Below are 10,963 nucleotides of genomic sequence, written 5' to 3'. Positions count from 1 at the left end.
GCAAAGGGGTAGAGTTCCCACACTTAGGTTTTGTTATATACAAAAATTGAATTGCGTAAAAATCGTGAAGTTAAAAAATGAACAATCTGTGTGCCGGTATAAATCAGCAGCAAAGCAAGCCATTGGTTTTATACCAGGTAAATTAAGACCTTAAGGCTCGAAAAAAATAAAGGGCAGGATGAAATTATGTTTTGTGAATATATAACATGTAAGAGTTTATACATAAAGAAAAAAGAATGAGGCAAGTGCAACAGAACTAGCATATCTGCTTGTGGCTGAACAAACAAATATAAATGATTATTGCACAATATTTCAGATGGGATTCAAAACTCCTCTTTCGACATACGATTCACACCTTTAAGGTGTTCCAACCAATCCACACACTCCACAAAAAGGTAGCTCCATAGTTGGCATCTCCACACCTTAATAAGTAAAATTCCAGGAAAACAGTCGAGGATCTCTTGGCCTAGTGGTATGTGCAATCTAGAGTCATAATCCCTCATTGAGAAAGCAAATCCAACATTAAGATTTAATCTATGTCCACAACGAACATGCATAACAAAAACAGCAATATTTATTAATAATCTGAAAAGCAGAAGATTGGAACAAGAGCGCTTACATGGACCTTAGCAGGGGAGAGATAAGAGATGGACATGTCCACCGATACATCCATGGCCAGACCCTCCCGATGAATAGCCGCAGCCCCGATTTCATCTACTAAAGCTGATATAGCACCCACAGCCAAGTTCCCATTTTCATCCTGCACAAGAATAAAAACCTTGATCCCACATACTATGTGTCATTACTTTAGCTAACAATAGAAAATAAACCAATAACAAGTCCGATTCTCTGAAGCTCAACCACCAATTTTTACATACAGTGAGGCGAGGGGGGACTTGGAAAGAACAAGAGAAGGAATCGTGTTGGAGAGAGTGGAATTTGACGCCTCTAAGGATGAAATACTCGAAGAAGCTCGATTCGTGGTGGGGCCGGTGAGGAGGAAAGGTGAGATCGGCTCCTTCGCCATCTGCCTTTCTCCTCAGAAATTCTTCCACCTTCTCCTCCATTTTTAGTCAACACCAACCAATGCCATTCTCCCTGAGTGGTCATAAATTTTATTCACTCTTTTGACCCAAATATATATATATATATATATATATATATATATATATATATATATATATATATATATATATATATATATATATTTATATACGTACACTCTATAAAAGCACGTGTGGAGTAAATAAGAATGATATTTTTTAAGTAAAATTCATAAAATACAATAACATACCAGATCAATTATAATTATAATAAAAAAAATTTAAACCAATTATCCAAGACAAATGTAATTGTTTGAATGAGCAATTCGTCACAAATAAGAAATTTAGAGCAGGTCTTTTGTGAGACGGTCTTACGAATATTTATTTGTGAGACGGGTCAATCCTACCGATATTCACAATAAAAAGTAATACTTATAGCATAAAAAGTAATACTTTTTCATGGATTACCCAAATAAGAGATCCGTCTCACATAATACGACCCGTGAGACCATCTCACGCAAATTTTTGCCAAAAAATTAATGTAGTGTTTTGTTTAAACATAATAAATTTTGAGAAGTTATAACTAAATAATGCATCTTCATATATAATTTAATTGTGTTAATGATTTCATAATCATCAATATTGATTAGTTTTAGTAGCTTAATATTGTATATAAATAACAAGAAAATTAGCAATAGTAATATTTTTTTTTTTACGTGAGGACGTTCAAATATATACGTTGTTGAAGATAAATTTGTTGTCTATATGTTTTTCCACTTAAATTTTGTGCTCCTTAAATATTTTTAAAAAAGTATTGCCTGGAACTTTAGAAATAACCTGTCCTTGGGGTTTCTGCTGCCCCTGCTGCCTCGGTGGCCCTGTAAAATGTCTTTTCTGCAGCTGGGAGCTGGACAAGGCCTGATGCCGCTTCCGATGCATCTCAAAATCAATGTCCCTCAAGGCCTGTCCAGCCTGAAAAGCGCAGCCATTCGCCTAATCATAACTAGCCGGCCTCATCAGCATCACGTCTCGGGGCAGAGTCGGCCTCAACCCATCCATCAAATGCCTCAGCTTCTAGGCGACATCTCTAGCGATGAGGGACACAAAATGCCAGCCCCTGTCAAACTTGCGGATGAACTCCACCACAGTCGAGTCCCTCTATCGGAGACTCATGAACTCCCTCGTCAGGCGGCCCCTGACATCAGTTGGGAATTACTTACCATAGAACGCCTCCTTGCACTGATCCCATGTCTCTCAACATATATATGGTGCACCTGACTCAGTCGCCATCCCTCATATCTAGGTACTGAAAGTGTAGCTCCAGGGATCGAATCCAACCCTCTGCCAGGAATGGATCAATGGTGCCCCCGAACTCCTTCGAGTTGAGCCGCATAAACTGCTCATATATATCAGTCTGAGGTCGGGGAGCCTGCTGCATCTGCTCCAAAAGCCTAGCCATACCATCCAGTACACGGGTAGTTGCATCCGTCGGCGGCGATGGCGGTGGAGGGCCTCTGCCGCCTCCAGGAACATCATCCCGACGATCTGCACTTATGGTGCGTCTGGGAGGAGTAATATTTGAATAAATTCAATCTATTTTCTAAAACAATAAATCCTTAAATCGTGAAAGCATTTGAACATGTAGTGAGAATCATAAATCACGTAATCATGGAGGTGATGGTACTAAATAATTTAAAACATTTAAAACATAAAAGCTTACAGACTTGAGGCGTGAAGACTGAGCTGCAGAAGCTAGCAGTGGCACAAGCCTATCCAAGAACCTTGCTCTGATACCAACTGAAACATCTACTACTTAAATATACTGTCAATTTTTTTTAAATTTTTTGTAACTTAAATTTCGAAATTTCAAATCTTGCATACATGCAACACTGATGAGAAATACACATTTTTTTAAAATAACCGCGATCAAATAACAGATAAAATGTTGCAGTTTAAAAATTTCCAACTCGGCACTCAATCATGTATTAATAAAATAAAACTAGTAAAACCATGTAATTCAACAACATATCATAAAAACGTATAAAACTGATCGTGTCTACTAAAAACTCATAAAATCGTAATGTGCGAAAAAGTGTTGTCCTCTGGTCGTGTGCGCACATCCAGCACTGGCTACTCAGAGTTCGTCACCTCCAGTCTCCTCCTCAAAATGCTCACCTGCATCACACACGCCTAGTGATCCTAAAGACTCAACACACCTGTACCGATAATAATAAAAACATATACCCAACATGCAACAGTGAAATATACGGATATCAACATACATTTCATGAACTCAAAAGCATAAACGTAAACATGTCATGAGTAATCATATCGAGTCAAAACAGCTCATCGTAACATCATATACATAAGCATTTACTTTAATTGAATTCAATTTTTTAGTTGTGACTTTCGTATCAGCTCTAATCGTATCAGTTCTACTCGATGGATCCATCTACATATAATTGTGGTATCCGGTGGCTGTAAGACCTCAGCGACAGTATTACCCATCCACTGGGCCTAGGCTTCATCATCATTGTTTACATATATCGTCAGTCACAACCAAATCCCATCCTTCAAAAACATCATCGTTTTCATCACTTAACAAAAATCACGCATATAAGCAATTTTCCTAAAAACCAAGCATGCAACGTATTTTCATAATTTCATAAAAATCATAAAATCAGACACGTGATACATGAAATTTAAAAACATGATAAATTTGTACTCAGGGCGCTGCCAGGACTAAAATCTCGACTCGGTTGTAAAATGACAATTTTGCCTCTCGAAATCCAAAATGATCATTTTACCCATGGACCTCTATATTTCGACCCGAAGCTTACCAAACTCCTTAAAACATCCCAAAACATATTAAAAGTATTTATTAGACGTAAACTCGAGCTCGTTTCAAAACTTAAACGATTTATTGTAAAACTTGGACAGCAGTCCCGGTTTTAACCCGAATCCCAAACTTTTCCCAACTCAAAATACAACTTAAACCAACATCACCAGCCTAAAAACCAATTATTCCAGCCTACATATGACTCACGAACAAGCTTGAAAGTTGCAGGAATTTTCCAGGGTCACTCGAACTTCAATCCTAGTCCACCGAACGTGCAACCCTTTGACTCTATGCCCTACCGGCTTGGACTAGCCTTGGGCCAGCACTTCCTAGCCCACCTTAAGATTCTCCTAGACCGACCTAAGCACAGCCATCAGCCCCATGAACGCGCACCACCCGAACACCAAAAATGCACTCCCGAGCTACCTACGCACCACAACCGGCTCCTAGCATAGGGACCTCTCTTCCATTCGAGACCAGCTGGGTATGGACCTCCCCTAGACCTCGGTTGGATCCTCCTAGACAACACATTGGCCTGGTTCAGCCCCCCCCCCTCAGCCGAGCCTACCCTAACCCTTCACCAAGGCAACCCAAAACCCTAGCCGCATAAAAGCAACCTTCGGCCTTCACCTAAAACCGTACACACCCTAGGCTCCAGCATCGTGTCACCTAAAACCACAACATACATGCCCCTTAGCAACAAAATAATCGGCAGCCCCTTGCAATCATACATGAAAACTTGAGCAAGTCAAGAAAAGTATGCAAGATTCATGTCAATCTTGTATAAAACGGAACCACAAGGTACATCATACAATTTTTTGTACAAACACAAAAATTTCTGCATATTATTGGCGTGAATGAATAGAAACGAAGATACATGCGTGCCTTGATGATTTTATGATAGAAAACTTGAAAAAAAACGCGTCGGGGAAGCACCGGAGGAGCGGGGAGGAACTTTCTTGAGGAAAAAAATGAAGGAGCCGTATCTTGCTGCTGAAAATTCACGTGGAGAGGTTGCTGATAGGTGGAGTGGGCGACTGTTAAGTATGGAGTAGGTTTAGGGTTGCATAATGGGGTTTTTTAAAATAGTTAATTAAGCACTAATGAGCCCTAACATGAAAATTAAGTGCTAACAAGGGTTTTGAGCCCATTAAGCTTAAAAATAAACTCATCGAGCCCAAAAACACTCTCGAAAAATATTTCGTTTTGATATGTTTTTGAAAATATTACCCGAGCCCTCAAAAAGTCATTCAAATCGTTAAAATTTGCGTAACAGTTAAAAATATAATCCGACGGGTAAAAATACCCAACCAATATTCATTTTCAAAAAAAATCAGATTTAAGCACCTCATATTAATAATTAAAAATAATAATTCAATAAAAATATTTTTCATGAATATTCCCGGTCTTCGTTCCTCGATCGAGCGTGAAAAACAACTTAAATCCTAATGCAAGCAATAATTATGCATTAAATGCATAAAATCATTAAACACACAATTTAAATAAAAACTTTAAATTGCATGCATTCAGGTTATATAAATCTAAATTTCTTAGACCTTACAATAGATATGTGAGAGAATAAAATGTAAAATATATTTTTCCTGTAAAGTTTGGATTAAGTTGATTACAAAACTATATATAGCAGTTCACTTCGACAATACTTTTTGTTGAATCTTTAGGCTATTTATTAATTATCGATTATCCACGAAAAATAATGAGAATAAGAGAATGCAAAAACTTGTGTGAGACGGTTTCACGGGTCGTATTTTGTGAGACGGATCTTTTATTTGGTTCTTTCATAAAAAAATATTACTTTTTATGCTAAGAGTATTATTTTTAATTGTGAATATCGGTAGGATTGACCCGTCTCACAGATAAAAATTCGTGAGACCGTCTCACAAGAGACCTGCTCTAAATAGAATGGTGCGTAAGTGGTATAGTTTACACATGTTAGTGATATTAAATCTTATTTTTTTAGCATCAACGTTAATGGGAAAAAAAAATGTAATTTTTAGGGGAGAAAAAGGATAATTTTGGATGTAAAATAAAATTGTCTTTGGAAATTTTATTATTTTAACCTTTTAATTTTAATTTTGTTATGCAAATGAAATGATATCTTAAGTAAAATATTATAACACCAACTAAAATGTCTCTTTCATTTAGAAAGTAATCTTATTTCATTTAATAAAAACTCATAAAAAAATATTTTAGTAAATTTATAATTTATTCATAAGTATCATTATATAAGCCACTTTTAAATACCCAAATATTGAATAATCACATATAAAAAAAATTAAATGTATAAACTTCTTACTTATACACAAACGCTCATAAATATATATAATAAATTGAATAAAAAGTATTATATAGATTTATAATAGTGAGTTTTCAAGGTATTCTTTTGATTCTCTTGTTGTCTCACTGAGCTCCCCCACGGGCACGGGAAGTATCCAATGACTCTCCGACCCGTTTCCCAAGCTCGAGCTCCTAACCGATTTTCCCCATGTTGCCGCCACCCGGACGAAACCCTACCCGGGATCTGCGCTTCCTGCATCCGCGAACGCCTCTCCAGTCTCAATGCCCCAGGCTCACCTGACTTCAGGCGTTGCCGCTCGGTTTCCATTTCGCACGCTGAAGATTCCGTCGCTAGGTGCGGTGAGCCGCATCGCAGGTCGTGCGATGTAGTCTCGGGTCGGGGATCGCTTTCTCGGCTCTTCATTGCCGATGATGTGAAAAGCAGTGGATCTAGGTGTGAGGCTAGAGTCGAATCAAGTAATTTAGGGCTTTCTTCGAGTGTCACTTACACTGTGATAGGGAACAGAAATGAGGATGAGATTAGGGTTTCTGGTGACGCATTGGTCAAACAAAATGTTCACGTGGATGGAGAATTTGATGAAGGAGAATTCAAGACTATGAAGGAATACATAGATCTCGAATTTGGAAACAAGAGTAAAAAATCTAAAGATTTTAGAGAGATTTCTGGGAATCTTTGGGGGGCAGCTTCTGTTTTTCGTAAGAAACTACGAAACTGGAGGCAAAATAATAAGATGAAGAAGCTCAAAAGTATAATCAACGAAAATGGTAATGGCAAGATGATTGTCGGTGAGGGTGATTCTAATTTGTGTGATGACAGGCGAAAATCTGTAGATCATCATTTGGATCTTCTGGGCAGAAAATCTTGTGATACAGAGCCAAGATTTTCCATGGATGCCGGTCAGATTCCTTTGTACGAGACAAGGGCTTCATGGGATGGCTACATGATCGCGAGGAGCATCCCAGGACTTGCTCCAATGTTTTCTGTTGTCGAGAATGGTATTTTGGGTAATATGAATAATAGGTTTGAGAATCATAGGTTGTCTGTTGATGGGCCAATGCATTCTATCATTAAAGATGAGAGTAGCTCCGGGGTTTCGGGCTTGGGTTCAGGACATTCTAATTCGGATTCTTCTTCTTCTATGAGGCGAAGTAGCTTTGATCGGTCTAGTTCAGTGAGGAGTGTTGGAAAGAAATTTGTCAATGCAGACAATCAAGGACCTGCAAATGTTGAGTTGGTGATTACAGCGAGGGAATTGAATGATTGTCATTTAGATTCTAGTAGAGATGATGGCTTGGAGAAATTTGGTTCACTTTCAAGAAACGGGAAGCCCAAGATGTCTGCTGGATGGCACAAAGTCTGCAACGTGCTCGGTTTCAAGCACAGCAGTAGTCAGGATAAGCTCGAAACCTTTGCTCAAAATTGTACTAACTCACCAACTGTTGACACCCTGGACAAGCAAGGGAAGGAGGCTGGCCGAGATCTTGGCAAAGTAGTAGATTGGAACCTACCCCGTAGTCGAAGTGTTGTTGGTTCAAGAAATTCATGTGCGGTCATAGGATCAAATTATGGCAGGAGAAGTGTTGATAGTGCAGATAAATGTGGCTTAAGCGGAAGGGAAAAGTATATGCTGGAGGGAAATATCAGTCCTAAGAACACCTTGAATGATCTTGACAGTGGGATTGTCCCATTCTACATGGCACCATTGAAGAGCGTGAGAAGTAATAAGCTTGGGAAATTGAAACTGCAGAACTCTTGGGAAATTCAAACTGCAGAACTCCCATTATGATGCCGGGAATGTTTTCCATTTAAACTAGCGGAGATTACACACTGTTCTCTGTACGATTATCAATTTGTGAACTATGATAACCGTGTAACTGTTTTTTGTAATGTGTCTCTATATATGATAGTTTAAGTTTCTATGAATCTGTCTTTTTTTTACGAAATTTTTTCTTGCTTGAAATCTCTTCCCGGATGGGTAAGATGTCCAGGGTCTCAGTGGTATTAGAACGTTAAATCACCAAAAGATGTAAAAGCATTTACTTGCAGTTCAAACAGAAAGTATCTACATGGTAAGTTTGAGGTACAGTTTTGTTTAAGGTAATCAGCGGAGAGTTCCCACCGGCTTCTTATATGTATATCTTTTTGCTACGACAATGAACGCTCCCAAGTTCAGCACACTCAGCAGCACCAGTATCCCGAAGAAGTAATGAAGATGGCCATAATTCAGGTTCTTTGCTATCCATCCAGGCTTCCCGTTTCTTGTAGTAATATCCATGACAATTGTCACCAGTAGAGAGCTTACGTAGTTACCCAGAGCAGTTGTGGTTAGTAAAAGAGCCGCACATAAACTTCTCATTGAATCAGGAGCTTGCTCGTAGAAAAATTCCAGCTGACCGATGTATGTGAACACTTCAGCACAGCCTATGATGAAGTACTGAGGCACCTGCCAGAATACTGATATTGGTGCTTCTTTCACGCCATAGCTGTTATGTCTTTTCACAATACCAAGCCTCAAGTACTCTACAATTGCGGCTGAAACCATGGAAAAGATTGATATGAAGAGTCCAGTTCCAATGCGCTGCAACTGCGTGAGGCCATTTTTGTGACCAGTGAACCTTCTTGTTATTTTAATGATATATCTGTCGTATACTGGCACCCAGAATATGACACTGAGAGTGTCGAATATGGAGAGTGATGCTTCTGGAATTTTGAAGTTCGATGGGCCTACTCGAGTATCCATGTACCCGCCTTGTAACACGAATAAGTTGCTCATTTGTCCATACACTGTGCTGAAGATAATACCGGTTGCCCATATGGGGAGCAATCGTATAATACCTTTGAGTTCCTCAACTTGTGTTACAGTGCAAAGCCTCCACGGATTTATTGACCCCTTGTTTTGTTCTGTTTGTGTCTCCACTGCTGCCTTGTCAAAAAAACTGTGAATTCCGATTTTATGTTAGTGAAATAATTAGGCTAGGTTCTTGTTTCATTCGAGCATTTTCTTTGGGGCCAATTTTTCAATGTGTGCCCTCAAAACTAGTTTGTAACGGGGCTCACTTTAGCCTAACAGTCCCAGTTTAAGAAACTAGTCTGTTTGGTGAAGCACGTTTCAAGTATTGACAATTTCATGTTGACCTATTATAATCAAAAACATTGTGTTTAAGTTGATAGGCTAATAGAACAAGATTTGTCTCAGAAACATACCTCAATTCATTTGTGTGGTCAAGCTTCCGACTGCCTACAATAGCAGACTCAGCATCAGTAGTCTCATATAAAAGAGCCTGGTCAACCGGTACCTGGACCCGGTATTTTCTCAACGAAGCCACGACTACCTGGCAAAGCCGTGTCAGAGGGCTGCCTCCAGCTTTCTGATACCGATACAATCGAGTTCCCAAGAAGAAAAATGACACGGCTATTGCCATTGCGACGGCAGGAATCCCGAATCCCCAACTCCAGCCGATGGTCACTTGTACCCAAACCACCACAGAAGAGGCAATTAGTGCGCCGATATTGATTGAAAAATAGAACCAGTTGAAGAAAGAACCCTTGTGTACTTTCTCAAATTCATCAGCATCATCAAATTGATCTGCTCCATAGGAGGAGACACAAGGCTTGATGCCACCAGTTCCTAATGCCACCAAGTACAGTGCAACAAAACAAGCAGCGGTTTGAGAACCTGTAGCACTGCAAACGTCTTTTTCGTAGCACGTTGGCCTCAGGCCAGGCACCGATGCTGATATAGTCAACAATGTCATCCCCTACATCACCAAAACACCTTTCATTTCATTTTAAATATATATTCAACAATGTCTATGGTGACCCACTCTTTCCAGCGTACTCCGACCAAATAATAGCGTTCGGTTCATACATCTTGATCCAACACTAATTTGAGAACACGAATAAACTTATCAAAATTGGGTATGTGAGTGGTAGTCATTGACCATGCATACTGTTACCTTGATGTTGAACAATAAGCTAAGAGGCAAGCCTACACTTAAAAGAATAGCTTGGTAGGTTAGGAAAGTCTCTTAACCTTGCAAGCCTATCAATAATTTTCTAGTAGAGTTTTGGCAGAATCGCAACACAAAATCTGAGGGGGAAACTTACAATGACATAGATGATGGAGAAACTGGCTATAGTCCAGTATCGTCCGAGATATGCGTCAGCAAGAAATGCACCGATAAGGGGTGTGATGTAGCAAGTTCCGGACCAATTCGACAGATTTTTGGAAGCTGTAGCACTTGGTTGATCCAGTTGATTTGTGAAGTAATCAATGAGGTTAGTACTCATTCCATAGTATGCTAGTCTTTCACAGCATTCGTTTCCTGCGAAACATATAGAATTGAATCATATGCTTTCCTCATTTTTATTCAACAGTTGCTCGATATAATAATCTAAACGTTGATACAATGTTCATATATGTACCAAGAATAAAGGGGCAGGCCCTCCAAGTTCCTGTTTTCTTCTTGTTTGCAGGATTGTTGCGGTAGTCTAACGTCCCGTCTTTCGTGTAGTTTTCTTCCTCGGCCATGGATCTTACAGTCAAGCCTGGAAATATGAAGAATATGTGAGCTTATGTCAAGAAACATCAGGTGGTGTTGGCTTTTTCTAATCACATTTTGTTGAGTTTTTTGCATGAATATCACATATATAAATCGAATATGGATGTAGAGACGGAATGAATATACTATATGATATATAATCATTAAAAAAATTAGGTATTAAAATAAAAAATTCTAAGCAGAAAATAAAATCTCAAGTGAT

The 10,963-nt window shown here is 39.0% G+C and overlaps 3 protein-coding genes across 5 annotated transcripts; 1 reads left to right on the top strand and 2 right to left on the bottom strand.

The window, feature by feature from the left end:
• Window positions 1-62: 62 nt before the first annotated feature.
• Window positions 63-1,113, bottom strand: LOC140821091 (uncharacterized). 3 transcript variants are annotated; one of them, XM_073181503.1, is made up of 3 exons: window positions 879-1,113; window positions 620-760; window positions 63-483 (listed from the first exon to the last, which is right to left on the bottom strand). In XM_073181503.1, the coding sequence occupies exons 1-3, from the start codon at window positions 1,065-1,067 to the stop codon at window positions 424-426; spliced, it is 390 nt and encodes a 129-aa protein (XP_073037604.1). In that variant the 5' UTR covers window positions 1,068-1,113; the 3' UTR covers window positions 63-423. The 3 variants fall into 3 exon arrangements, with proteins under 3 accessions (XP_073037604.1, XP_073037602.1, XP_073037603.1); XM_073181501.1 differs by having other exon boundaries at window positions 65-466; XM_073181502.1 differs by having other exon boundaries at window positions 67-422.
• A 5,167-nt stretch (window positions 1,114-6,280) lies between these two features.
• LOC140821088 (protein OCTOPUS-like) lies at window positions 6,281-8,118 on the top strand. Its single transcript, XM_073181497.1, has one exon. It carries the CDS (start codon window positions 6,336-6,338, stop codon window positions 7,983-7,985), a length of 1,650 nt encoding a protein of 549 aa, XP_073037598.1. The 5' UTR covers window positions 6,281-6,335; the 3' UTR covers window positions 7,986-8,118.
• Window positions 8,119-8,258: 140 nt separating this feature from the next.
• LOC140821089 (protein NRT1/ PTR FAMILY 8.1-like) lies at window positions 8,259-10,748 on the bottom strand. The gene is made up of 4 exons (XM_073181498.1): window positions 10,625-10,748; window positions 10,307-10,524; window positions 9,404-9,957; window positions 8,259-9,135 (listed from the first exon to the last, which is right to left on the bottom strand). The coding sequence occupies exons 1-4, from the start codon at window positions 10,728-10,730 to the stop codon at window positions 8,301-8,303; spliced, it is 1,713 nt and encodes a 570-aa protein (XP_073037599.1). The 5' UTR covers window positions 10,731-10,748; the 3' UTR covers window positions 8,259-8,300.
• Between the last annotated feature and the right edge of the window lie 215 nt (window positions 10,749-10,963).

Source organism: Primulina eburnea, unplaced genomic scaffold (genome assembly GCF_022965805.1).
Source record: "Primulina eburnea isolate SZY01 unplaced genomic scaffold, ASM2296580v1 ctg41_ERROPOS100000, whole genome shotgun sequence".
NCBI classification, from domain to species: domain Eukaryota; kingdom Viridiplantae; phylum Streptophyta; class Magnoliopsida; order Lamiales; family Gesneriaceae; genus Primulina; species Primulina eburnea.
Note: the sequence above shows the minus strand (reverse complement) of the source record. Positions and strands in the feature narration are given on the sequence as shown.

Coding starts and splice junctions, on each gene's coding strand:
- LOC140821091 (XM_073181501.1), bottom strand. CDS start 1,067: ATGGAGGAGAAGGTGGAAGAATTTCTGAGGAGAAAGGCAGATGGCGAA. Junction 761..878: donor AAGTCCCCCCTCGCCTCACT/GTATGTAAAAAT, acceptor ATTCTTGTGCAG/GATGAAAATGGGAACTTGGC. Junction 467..619: donor TCTCCCCTGCTAAGGTCCAT/GTAAGCGCTCTT, acceptor ACATACCACTAG/GCCAAGAGATCCTCGACTGT.
- LOC140821088 (XM_073181497.1), top strand. CDS start 6,336: ATGACTCTCCGACCCGTTTCCCAAGCTCGAGCTCCTAACCGATTTTCC.
- LOC140821089 (XM_073181498.1), bottom strand. CDS start 10,730: ATGGCCGAGGAAGAAAACTACACGAAAGACGGGACGTTAGACTACCGC. Junction 9,958..10,306: donor TCTCCATCATCTATGTCATT/GTAAGTTTCCCC, acceptor TTGGTGATGTAG/GGGATGACATTGTTGACTAT. Junction 9,136..9,403: donor GACCACACAAATGAATTGAG/GTATGTTTCTGA, acceptor CGGAATTCACAG/TTTTTTTGACAAGGCAGCAG.